The sequence below is a fragment of the Cydia strobilella genome, chromosome 13 (genome assembly GCF_947568885.1).
Source record: "Cydia strobilella chromosome 13, ilCydStro3.1, whole genome shotgun sequence".
In the NCBI taxonomy this organism is placed as follows: Eukaryota; Metazoa; Arthropoda; class Insecta; order Lepidoptera; family Tortricidae; genus Cydia; species Cydia strobilella.
Window position 1 is genome coordinate 5,225,076 of NC_086053.1, and position 13,780 is coordinate 5,238,855.

A 13,780-nucleotide genomic window follows, 5' to 3' on the forward strand; every position below is an offset into this window, starting at 1 on the left:
TCAGCTGGAAACCACGTAATTTTTGGGTTTTTAAGCCTTAGTGGTGGTTAAGTTAAGTTTCGTTGTTTTAGTTGGTGGTATTCTATTTCGATGTTTTTTTTGTTCTCATTTCGTATACTGGCAAGGATTAGTCTTTTTTGTCGATGTCATGTCGATGTCACACATCAAAATATTATCGAGTATGTAAACAAGCGTACGTAGCGTAATATCGCAAAATCGAAAATTTCTAGTCGGAGATAAAGTTTAAATACAACAAATACCTTCAATGCATGTGTGTGTCATTTGCAATTTGCTAATGTAACTCGATTTCCACAGTCTTGCTTATTTCGAGGCAACTCCTACAAGTATCGAAAAAATGGCTCGGGTATGCCTTTCAGATATGTTCGAAACGCCGCCGCTATTGTGTGTGTGTTTAATTCCTCAACAATCTCACAACAACAACAACAAAAGGAATGCGGAGGCAAGGTATACAACCCCTTCCGTTTCATAATTATCTCAGCCATTCAGCCAGTTTAAGTAACATTGCAATTCCAACTGAATAACAGTAGATAATGAATGCAAAGGCAATATGGAGCTTCCGACTTATTTATAGGCTTTGTCGAACAACGGAGAGGGAAAGCAGTCGGGGTCGGCCAACGTGCTGCCTTGACATTGCTATATTTATAGTTTACTCATCTGCTATTGGCTTCTTTGACACTTATCTAAAATTGTTCGTTGTATTTGGGCAGAATACTTTTGTCAGACTACCTTCGGTTAGGTATAATAAATTCGACAAGATATATATATTTATATTGTTTCCAGGCCACTTTCAGTGGTTACAATGATCACGGGTGATAGCTATCTAAGTCATGGGTGTTTAATATGTAGGTATTTATGTATAAATATTTATATATCAGGTATACAGTCATATCGTGGTCTAAGTATGTGCAACAGCACAAGCCTTTATGAGCTTTCTGTGGAGCTTAGCTTAGCTGTGTATAAAATTTACGTTTATATTTATCTTGTTTGTTCCAGGTATGAAGTTTTGCGCAAACTGTCTTATTCTATTACCCTTACACAATCTTATGGAGTAAATCTGTGGATCTTATGGAATCTTATAATGTAATGTAATATTATGAAATAAATAAATATCATATCATATACTTGCTCTAAAGAACAGAGTAGGGTAAACATTTTACCGAGGGAATAACTGGACTGGAACTAAGTTCGAAAAGTAAGATTCATAATGCACCAGGTCCAAAGCCCAAACCTACCTACAATTACATTACATAAGCAGCCGGACCGTAAGTTTGTGGCTTTTGAGGCTTGACTGATGAAAATATTCGTCACTCGACGGTAGGGATAGATTTAAAGATATCCTTGATAGGACCACCGGAAGCCGGAAGGTAGGTACTACGACGTTTTTTTAATCTGGTGAACTCTAATCCGACTCTTCCTTCCAGTCGAACCCTACCTCCTCCTAGATCAATTTTAGTTTGCAATGTATTTAGATCAATAGCTTAAATACATCTTTTACAATATGTTGAATATAGTTCTTTAATATTTTCTACAGTTTTTCAACAATTGCAACTTGCTAAGTAATCCAATTCTATCTATGCAGAAATGATACCGATTTTCCTCTTCTATTTTATTCATTCCTGACTTACCAAACCGAATGCCTAGCAGAAATAAATGACAGAATCATAAAAGTAATTTAGCCAATAATATCAGGTTACATTCAAAAATTAAAAAAAAACCTACATACCTATCACGATCATTGATATGACCTTACATACATATCAATCAATTCGTTTTTTGATCCGAGGCACAAGAGCTCCCTTTTAACCAACTTCCAAAAAAGGCCAGGGTTCTTTAAAAAAAAACGTATGTAAAGTATGTAATAAAGCTTAATCAACTTTTCCTGTGATAGGTACTATAATTATAATTAATTTGATATTTACCAGTTGCTTTTCGGTGAAGGAAAACATCGTGAGGAAACCGGACTAATCTCAATGAGGCCTAGTCTCCCCTCTGGGTTGGTAGGTCAAATGGCAGTAGCTTACGTAAAAACTAGTGCCTACGTCAATTCTCGGGATTAGTTGTCAGCGGACCGCAGGTTCCCATGAGCTGTGGCAAAATGCCGGAATAACGCGAGTAAGAAGAAGAAGGTATTTTTAAAGGATTGTTTTTCTTGAATTTTTCAAAAGTAATGAATTAAGGTTACAGAGAAAACGAAGAATTTTTGTTCCTATGTGTATGTAACATTTTTTTTGCTAATTGAGACATCGATTATTGTATTGTACAATCTGCAGCTGGCGGGCTAGCATAAATTGCGTTCTCGCGCGCGAGTCCATACTTGAACTCGCGCTAGATGTATGGAGTCGCGCGCGAGAACGCAACTTATGTTAGACCGCCTGAAGTAGGTAACAGCGTAAAACTTACACACGCTATTATATTACTCCCTTAAGAATGAAGTTGTTAACGTAATTTTTACAGCTGTATGTGCTGTTATTACGACCGTTCTCTTTTGTGTGGTCGTATTATTATAAGCTCCTGAAACGTGCCCATTCTATTACATCACTTATCTCGCAGATGTGACAAGTTAGCGAGCTCCACAATTTACGATTCCACTTCTTCGTTATATCCCCGAGGAACGTTACACTATGGCTGCGGAAATTGTAAGCCGCTTATTATATCAGCATTGGTGCCCCTTTTCGAGAATTTTCTTTCCATTGGCACACGGATTCATGGCTTGTGAAGCCCATTGAATTTTCTAATCAGTGAGTCAATATTACATTGAAATAGAATTTATTTTTAGGACGTTTTCTTCTTCACTACCGTGAATGACAGAAGAAAGTAGGTACCTATATTATGTTGTTTCCCTGTCCATCTTAATAGCTGTGAAATATATTGTAACGTAATAATCTTTACCCTAAAGAACTATGACTGGATTTTGTCAGAATGCCGCGTATGTTATTTTAATTGTAAGTGACAATAATACAATGAATTTTCTAATCAGTGAGTCAATATAACATTGAAATAGAATTTATTTTTATGACGTTTTCTTCTTCTTCACTGCCGTGATTGACAGAAGAAGGTAAGTACCTATATTTATGTTGTTTCCCTGTCCATCTTAATAGCAGAAAAATATATATAACGTAATCAATCTTTACCCTAAAGAACTATGACTGGATTTTGTCAGAATGCCGCGTATGTTATTTTAATTGTAAGCGACAATAATACAATGTTGTATTGTGGTTGTATTAAAATGTCACAAGTCGGGATCTAAATATTCTTGAGCGCTTCAGTAACGTAGGTATTTTTAAAACTAACTTTAGGCTTACATTGCGACTCAAGATTAGCCCAAACATGTGTCAACACGCGTCAGTTCCTCCTTACAACATAAAACTGCCCTAGGGAAACCTTTTGGCGCGGAACTGCTCACAAAAGCTCCATGGCTACAATGGCAAATAGACCCATTATCACCCGTCCTATGGCGTTCAGTTTGTCACTTTAGGACTTTATCACGGAGGAATAAAGTGCAAATCGTGTACTTACATATTTATAAGTTGAATGTTGGTAAGGTCATTCGCTGAACTAGCCTGTAAAACACGGCACTGTAGTCACGAATCAAGGCCGAGGGCTGGGCAGCACGCGACTTCTCAATACTGGATTTACCAGTGAGTCAGGTGTTTCAGAAAGCCGACAACGACAGTTTGTGTTCGGGACGCCGAATCGGTTCGAGTTTGCTTTTCGGGGTGTTATTGATGCGGGCTATAGACAAAGGAATAAATACTAAAACAGTTCGAAAGTATTGCAAAATATTGTCGTCACAAATATGACGAAAATAGTGAAGTAGCCTCCACAAGTACGTCATGTGTTAACTTAGTTGTCAAGGGTAATGTAGGTACATATTTGGCAATGCCTTTTAGTATTCTTTTGAATAGGCATGCTAATATTGATAACTGAGTAACCGAAAGATTCTAAAAATTGAATTGAAGTTTCGAAAAGTGGAATCTTGAGCGTGATGCTTCGTGGCATGAGGGTTGAACAAACTTTTTCTACCGAGTAAAACACAAAAATGTTCATCACTAACGCGAGGAAAATACTGAAAAACGTTACAAATCAAATTGAAATGAACCTTATTAAATAGGTATTTATCGTTCTTAAACATTTAAAAGTCAATTCTACCAGCCAACATGACGAGTCCACTCAAAATTTGCATGAACTTATTTTGCCACTCTTGCTGAAAACGTGGCAAATACTGCGGCTAGACCAGAGGCACTAGAGGCACAGGGTAACCAGAAGATAAATTCTATAAAAGTCAAGAGAGAGTATTGATTGGAAGACCTCTCAAAACACTCAAAAAAGACAGAACATCTGATTATGGCTAAAACAGCCGATTGCAGATAAAATGAGAGAAAAAAAGTGGATAAAATGCAAGGTCAGTTATTGAAGGATAAAGAGAGCCTTCACGAACGTGTGTGGTAAATATATATAGATCGTTTTGGCCTCTCATTTGACCTTGCCAATTTCCATTACACGCAGAATATGCCAGCAAGATTGATGGTCATATACTGACTGCAAATGTGTTCGTAATACTCACACGCGATGCTAAAAAATGGTGTTTAGTATTTTCATATATATTACCACATCAGTGTCAAACAACTGATCGGCCTACATTGGTAATTATTATATTACTAGCTACTACTACTAGTTACTTCGTCTTCGTGGAATCAGTAACAGCAGCTAGAGTTAGCGCATGGATAAATTGTAATAGCAAAGTCCCGGATAAAGTGTAAAACCATTTATCGGACTTTTAAATTAGAATCTCATTCACAAATGTGTATGTACATCAAACTTGCAACACTACAAGTCAGAAATTAAAACGTAGTACGTTTTAATCTTATCCTTCACCAATTCATTCGAGTGAAAATAATTCATTAGTATAAATATTAGACCTCCATTTTTACTCTCTCGCTAATCTGCTCGATAACAGAACAGATCCTGAACGATCCGACTACCACAGGATAGTGCAGCCATTATTGTAATTGGTAACCCGAGTGCATCCGGTTCGTTGCCGCCAATTACGGTAAATGCTGCAAATTAGGTAGTAACTATTGTTTTAATTTGATTTTAAACATTAAAAACCGGATAAGTGCGAGTCGTACTCGCCCACTGAGGGTTCCGTACTTTTTAGTATTTGTTGTTATAGTGGCAACAGAAATACATCTGTGAAAATTTCAACTGTCTAGCTATTACGGTTCATGAGATACAGCCTGGTGACATATCGACGGACAGACAGACGGACAGTGGAGTCTTACTAATAGGGTCCCGTTTTTACCCTTTGGGTACGGAACCCTAAAAAGTAATTGGTACTATTTGATCATAATGTTGCCTACAAATTGTTGTAAATCAATCAAATTACTAAAAATGCACTTGTGATGACATTTAAATTGGTTTTGTGGTTATGATTATGATACTTATGATAATTTTACATGTAGCACTGATTTTTATTTTTTGTCTCGTGCTTTTGAACCTACCAAACTTTATCAGTCATCAAAAGTAGCATAACAGCTACTGTCGTTACCCGGGCCGTTTTAACTGGAATAAAGACATAACTACAACTTAAAATTTTACACAACTTCTTGAAACCGTAGGTATTACATATCACGTCAAAGAAAACAAAACCACCCGACACGAGTGGTTCAACAATCGGATACGCTGCGAGCCCTCGAGCTCATGAATGGCAGCTATCCAGTTTGATAAGATCGCTCGAGGAAGATAAAGCTCTTCCGGACTGTGAAAAGTCGTGAAGTTTGGAATTAGAATAGCTTCCATTTTAGATACTAATCGATATGTTGTTTGGAGTAATGTTAGGAATCTTCTGAACGGCGATCGGACTAAGATCGTTTTCACATTGCCCGATCCAAAATCGGATGTCGGAATTGTCGGATTATCCTCGGAGAAAAGCAGCTGATAGAGAGTGGTGGTGGTGTAGGTGGACATCCGATATCGGATCGGACAGCAATGTGAAAATTAAGTCAAGAAGGCCACCTCAGGCAAACTCCATCAAGCGGTGAGGGCTACGGGAGATCGAGACCGATGGAGACAAATCACAGGAGCTGCAAAACCAAGTGGTCACGATCCTTAGTAATGAGGGACCTTCAAAGAATAGTAAAAACGCTCTAACGTTGGATCGCACTAATTTAGTAGGTAAACTCTATAGATCACAACTTGTCGCTCCACTACCTGCCTTGGCTTCCTGGGTTTCTTTGGATATTTGGCTCAGCGTGAGTCTGATATTGGAAAGTTGTTGCTCGTCAATCCAGTGGAGAGCCATCGAAGGAGTGGTAAAGATACCCACTCGCTGTGTATGGTCAACAACACAGAGCGACTGATGATAGTACGTATGACCCTTAAAAATGAGGTTTTGACATAGGAAAGGAAGAAATTAGGTACTCACGATTTTGGTGTTAAGGTGCATAAGCTCCCGCTCAGTGACGCGGCGCCGCGCGGTCTCCATCTGCTGCTGTCGGTACTGGTTGTACTTGTACAGCAAATACATTCCGGGCAGGGCCAGCACCACGAACGGTCGCATCAAACTAGACGACGACCGCGCAGGCATTTTACCACCATTTTACACTACAGTTCACGGTTCACACACATTTTTACACAACACAGTTTACACATATGGAAGAATTTGACTTAGTTAAGAACTACGGGGTTTCTAAGTTATTGCTTGAATAGACCAATATTTAGTATATTTACACAGCGTTCCGGTGGCGCCACCTGCAATGAAACAATACAGTATTTTAATTATAAATGTATAATGTAAACAGAAACGGTGGGTGTAATTGGAATTACAGCGTATTCGGTGGATAATTCAATTGGACAATTCGGCAGAGTATCAGGAGCGAGTGCTCCGAGCGACGTGAATTGTTAGTTTTATACGTGTAATTTTCTCATTTTTAATTACATTTTATAGCCTGTTTGGAAATTATCACTAGTGAGGGCACCGTGAATGTCATCTCGCTTTTTGTGGTAGCAGGGGAGCAAAACTGTTCGGGCATTCTCGGCTCCGTTCGGCTCAGCATTGCTCCGAGCAATTAATAGGGTTGGCACAACTTGACGTCCCTTGATAAGACAATGACTTGAATTTTGACAACCCTAAGGGATAGCCGATAGGGATACATAAGAAAGGGATGGTATGATTCGTCCCTGGATCGCTGTCAAACTTCGGTTTTGTAGGAAGTTTCTTCTCTGTACGGTCTCTATTACTTATTCTGTTGTGGTAGTACACAGCACAGCGGATGTCATTCCAGATCTAGAGCAGAGCCCAACTGGGGAAGTACTTCCAAAGCCGCAGCCAAATAACACTAGTGTCACCCTACACATATTGTTGTGTTCGTGCCGGTGGGTAAGATTGCCAGAGCTCAACGAGGGTGCGGAGTGTTAGGGTCGGCAACGTGCATTAATATCTGGAGTTGAGAGAGTTGCAGTCCATAGGCTACGGAAACTGCTTACTATCAGGCGGGCCGTATGCTTGTTTGCCACCTATATAGTATATAAAAATGGACCTTATCATACAAACACATTTAATCTATTTAAACACATCAGAGTTTCCTAAGCCTTCCCACATAATAACACCCCCGCCCCATAACCTTCGATTCGCCGGTAACGTTCGATTATCGCGGAAAATTAGTTTTTAACAAACTTGCCAATAGGTATGGCAATTTGGACCGAAATACAGCTAATGAGCAGGCAAGGAGTTGATGGATCGTCCCGGGAAGTAATTGGCTCAGCGGCTGTCGATAGGGGAGAGACGGAAAATCATGACCAGCGGGTAAATATGTACACTAGGTTTAGGCAGGTATAGAAAAGGATAGGAGACTTTTCGAATAACGCAAAAATTATAAATAGAGCCTGGACATTTCACGAAATCGTGCTAGTTTTCCTTGGCTTTTTAAATCAGAAAAATTTGGTTAGATCCAACTTAGTACTCTCTGCCGTAGGAAAAAGTGGTAATTTTTTTCCGCAGTGTAAGGATGTTTATGAATTTCAATGTATTTTTGAGTTGAATTTCTCACCGGGTTCTGGCCCTATATGATTAAAGAATTACAAGCATAATTTCAGTTATTATGCGACTAAAATTTTCTCTTGTAAGTTAGTTTTGTTTCCCGCTAACTAGTTTGCTGCAAAGTGTTCGTAATTACCCTACTCTCCCCTAATGTGGAACAAGTTTTCCGAGGCTTCCTTTATCGTGCGACGATCTACGGATGATTGGATTTGCTCGAATGGAACGCAATTGTTCTGGAAATGTAATGTTGCTCTCTGTCAATGTTATTTGTTGCGGTGTTATTGGTGTTATATGTACCTATATTTGACCTTTATGTTTTGCGATAGAAACGGCATGGTAGTTAGACCAAGCAAAGTTGACAGCCACTTTGATAGCCCAGACTGTGCAAGTGTGATTTAAACGTCAAGGACTAAGCTAAGGACACAGGTCCATAACCGCAAACCACTTCGTTCGTTCGTTCGTCTATTGTCTTTAATGCAAGAGCGATATTAAGACATTCAAATAGACGAGGAACGAATGATCGAAGAGGTTGGTAACCCCCAGTTTCATTATCGTTACTTCAAGGGTTGCCTATTGTAATGCAGAAAGTTTTTTGACATAGTTTTGTATTGCATAATGTTACTTGGCAGAAATATCGTTTGGCAGAAATACTTTTGCCATACTGCTTTTCGTATAATATTACTTTGCAGATTTTTTTGCATATTATGCAATTTGGCAGAAAACCCTAACCTAACCCACTTAGAAAATTCTGCCAAATTAATATTATGCGAAATGACTATTATGGCAAGTATATATTTATGCGAAACTATCATTCAACTAATAGTTTTCTGCGATACGTGTTATGCGAAGTGTATTTCTGACAAATAATATTCTGCCAGATGAGGGTAATCTTACGTCAAGTTTTTATTTTAATACTTTCGTCGTCAAAAATAAAATCTTCCAAATTTGTAGGTTATCTTTAATGTCCAAGCAAAATTTAACTATAATCCATAAAGGTAGCTTTAAGCTTCCTGGCTTGCACAGCAAAGACATTATCCTATATTTAGCCCCTCAATAAAATCGAAAGCACCCGAAGTCGGTGCCAGAGCGCCCTGGTACCCGAGCGATACCATCGACATCCAGTTGACGCAAGACATGTTGACGTTCGATCGCCTATTGCCTGTTTATTGGTAACGTCGTCAATGAAAGTTAGAGCAATAACGTGTTTCCAAAGATGGTTACTTAGTTTCATACATAAATGAAAATTCTGCTAATAATGGAGCTTAACTTACCTTACCTGACACAGATTGGAGATTGATTCACATAGATTTTGTAAACATGAAAACGTTCCGTCCGCGCGTTCCCAAAAGGACAAGAACCGACCATAGTTTGGCCTGTACGTAAATGTAACCTACTTACCTATTGTGGGAATAAATATAAAATTGCAACGCGTGGAAACGGGAACCCGATTTTAATTAAATTCGAGTTTAATTAGTGTAAGCTCCAAGATGCAAACACATATTTCGCACCCAACCTCATTTCTCAAAGGCCAAACAAAAACAAAAACGTGTGATAAAGGCAAGGTTACAATCCAGATTTTTTTCGTAGTAGGTATTGATCGGATCGTTGGATAACAGCCTTAGACTTAACGCTATTTCAGCTGTTACGTGGTTTTTGCCGTTGCTACAACGCTGGCCTTAATCTCCGGCGGCGGTTTAGTTTTTAAGCTAAAGTTAAATGGGTACCTAACCGAGATGGAAAGGAAGTAATCCATTTACCAAAATCGCCCACTTTGATATTGCTCTAAAACTCTTTTAAATTTGTTGTTTCACTGATATACTCGTCTCATCGTCCACACTGTTAACTAACAATTCGAAAAACTTTTTGCAATGACATAAAATTCATGAATGCCCAGTTAAAAAAGTAATCCAGTACCTCAAATCCCAATACCTTGTTCATTCACAATCGAAACGAAATTGAAAAAGCGTGAAATTAAAAATAACGGGCGCACGGAAAATAACAATTTCAGTTTATTACCATTCTGTTCACCTTTGGGAGAACAACGCTCTATTAAATCTCCATGCTCGTAACATACGTCGTTGTTATTTCGATGGTTGCCTTGTGATTTTTCCTCTTCGATTTTATGCGGAGTGAGTAGAGCGAGCGGGAGTGAAAAGTCATTCACCTGGTTTTGGTATTTCCCATTAGAATTATTTTCAGAATTTCTCCTTCTTGATCATGATCATAAGGTTCATTTTAATGCATCAGAGGTATAGAATCTACATAACTAATGTGGTAGGTATACCTACCTACCTGCTGGTTTGTAGATTTTGTTGATTAAAAATGTGCCGACATTTACTGATTTAAACTTTCACGATTTCTATACATTCTATTTTTTACAATTTAATAATGTGCCGACATTGTTCAATTGCTCCTATAGAACAACGTTAAACGCAAGGAATTTATACAGTTTGGGTTCTATCTTGTTCATAATACCTACAATAAAATCTTATTAAAGCTAATTAACTAAAGGACTACCCTGGCGTCCGCCACCGTAGAAGTTGAAGATTATCTAGACAATAAGTAACGGTACTGGCAGTCTAGAGCAGATATAGACTGCCAGTTTATATTTAATTAAAGTCTAGGTAGTGCGCAGTATATGCCAGTCTCTCGGGATTCTGATACAGGTGATTGCAAGCGGTTCATGTAACTATATCAAGCTAAGTTCCCTCTGTCTTGTGTAAGCTAAGAGCTTTAATTAAAATTGTAAAGCTTACTAAACGTTTAATATGGTTCAGGTATGCTGCTAACTATTTTCATTATCAACGTATATATTTTAAGCAAAATTACTTGACAAATATAAGTACTGTAATATCGCTAATGACCATAAATAAGACATGCGCTGCTCCTCACAATTACATGACAAAACCTTTACTTTCTTACCCTAAAGCCACTTTACTCGTTTGGAATGTTGGAAAGTGAGACATGGAAATGAAAGGTTTATTTAACCACTCCAATGGCGCAAACCATCAGAGATCTTCAAAAAGGCTAATCTACTAAAAGCAGCTCTTTGACTAGGCGTTGAATAGAGCCAAATCAGGTTAGTGATGTTGGGATGTCCTTCTAGCGTAACTTGTTTGATCTTGAGGAAAATGCACATGATCAAATGAAAACATAGAGGTGCCCGTTAGACGACTTTGTCACGTTGTAAGGACGACAGAGTTTTCACTCCGTCATCGATAGAATACTTTTACATGTCAAAACTTATTAGGTTACCTACCTAACCCGCTGATATATGATATAATTATAACCTACCTAACTACCTAACCCTAACCTACCTAACCCGCTGATATATGATATAATTATAACATACCTACCTACCTACACCTAAGACCTCACAAATTGAAATCCGTCAAGTCACTTAGACATAAAAAAATATGACCTCCCTCCCTTTTTTCATCATTGGTAACTATATACTAACAGCACTTCACCTTCGTATAAAATACAACCTCGTTAAAACTAAACCACGCTAACATTCAGCGAGTAAAGATGGCAAGGATAATCCTGAGAAGCTGCAGCTAAGAACTTGTGGCCCTAGTGCGGAAAATCAACTCCTTCCCTACCCTAGATCGTATCTCATTCAATCGCACCGAAGCTACCTTAGGATTAGAGAAATAAAGTTCACTTTTAAACAGCGGTAGGTACAGTTGGAATGATGCGCTGTCTTCAACTGAACTCTTTTAATATTCTTCTCTATACAAAGCTATTATTCTTTTGTTCTTGCACTTTATGCTCAGGGGCATTGCACGTTACTTTGCAGTAAGGAATATTTAAATGGAATGGAAGTTTGTTTTGAGCAGAGACAGTTTGACTAGGTGAGTTGGTGATAAAATTGTGTGGATCTGAATCTGAGGTAAAAGACGATATTGCATTTCAATTGCTCCAATTTTTGTATCCTTGTTTGGTACGCTTACAACATATTTAAATGTGTTTTTTAGAATATTTAAAAAAAAAACTTCTATCAAAAGGCTACAGGAAGTTAGTTTCAGTACTTATCTATCTATACCAACTTCCATAAATTAATAGTACCATGTTTGCATAATATGAAAGTATGAAAGCCTGGAATATAATTTTGAATGACAAATCTACAAAAAAATACACTCACTTTGAGGCTGAATTTCTTAAAATCCATTATTACATAGTGAATAACGAACATAAGTGTAAGAACGCTAAGAACTTGCAATGGTCTGGGCTGCATTATCTGTCAGTATCGCGACTGTTTTTAGAAAAATATTAATTTAGGTATCTTCCAATACTACCTACTAGTTTTCGCTACCTTCTAATAGGTCTTTGAGAGGTCTCAATCACAATAGTGTTCATTGTAAGAGCTGAAAGCATCGAGCTAAAATGTCTTCTTTTGTTTTCCTTGTTTCCAACAAAACTCGCACAAGTCAATGCAGGAGTAACGAAAGGATCAGAGTAGAAACCACGGATAGCTGATAACTGCAATTTTTTTAAATGTTTTAACTAAACCATCTTCTGAAGATTGCGAAATCTTTAAAGAATGTACCTACTATCTGCAGTGTCTGCTGTAAATGTATGCAGTTTGCATAAATAGTAATATATTCATGGTAGCAGAGTGGTCAAGACGTGATTCATGGTAGCAGAGTGGTCAAGACGTGAAAACCAATCGAAGGTGGCAGGCTGAAATCCTGGCTTATACTCATTATCTTTTGTCTCTAGTACCTAGTTAACTTCTAGCCACCCAGAGGCCTATAAAAAGCCTTCCATTACATTGTATTTTGAATCTTTATTTTGACAACTTTGTTGGTGGTCAAAAATCGTAAGTTCAAACCTCGGTCGCGCCGAATATTAGCAAAAAAAATCGGTATCGAAAAATGCAAAGAGAGGTAATGTGTTGCTGTAAGTCTGTTCTCTTTCTTTACTCACGTGACAAGGTGAGGCTTTCACCGCCCTTAATATTACTTTGGTCCCGCCTCGGAAACGGTAGCCTTTGTTCTCGTGATATTATTAAATACTGTACGTGTCTCGTGTCAATTTATTTCATGTTTGCCGTGTAAAAAGTCGCTAGATATTGGTAATGTTACTCATTTCATTAGACACTGTACCTACGTCTTTTAAATAATGAAGCGATGGAAACATTTCGTATTTTCATGTTACTTTATGTAGACTCGGACTAAACTAACTCTGCACCAGGACGGGGAGGACACTGTATAATGACCTTTATTTTTGCTGAACTACGAAACTGCTTTTTAGGGTTCCGTGCCTAAGACTCCGCTGTCCGTCTGTCCGTCTGTCTGTCACGAGGCTGTATCTCACGAACCGTGATAGCTAGACAGTTTTCAAATTTTCACAGATGATGTATTTCTGTTGCCGCTATAACCACAAATACTAAAAAGTACGGAACCCTCGGTGCGCGAGTCCGACTCGCAATTGACCGGTTTTTTTTTGGTCTAGTCTGTATCAAAGATTTGTTGTGGTTATTTATGTAATCCTACGTTTTCGTGTTGATGAATCTACGTTTACGTTTTCTTCTAGCCTTCTTCAAAGTCGAGTCAATAGTAACATGAACACGCCGTCAAAAACCGCTCCCATACAATTCAAGTTACGCTCTCATTTTAAAACGACAAGCTTAAAGGCATTAACATTGACATAACATTATATCTATGTCTGGGTGTTTTCATTAAAAAATATACAAATAAAATAGAGCGAAAAAGTTTT

The 13,780-nt window shown here is 38.1% G+C and overlaps 1 protein-coding gene across 1 annotated transcript in view; it reads right to left on the minus strand.

Moving 5' to 3' along the window:
* Positions 1–13,780, minus strand: part of LOC134746538 (protein split ends) — a 108,750-nt gene that overhangs the window by 82,074 nt on the left and 12,896 nt on the right. The window contains exon 2 of the mRNA XM_063680950.1: positions 6,446–6,771. Coding sequence (XP_063537020.1) covers positions 6,446–6,607 — 162 coding nt within the window. The 5' untranslated portion in view covers positions 6,608–6,771. The remainder of the gene's footprint in view (positions 1–6,445; positions 6,772–13,780) is intronic.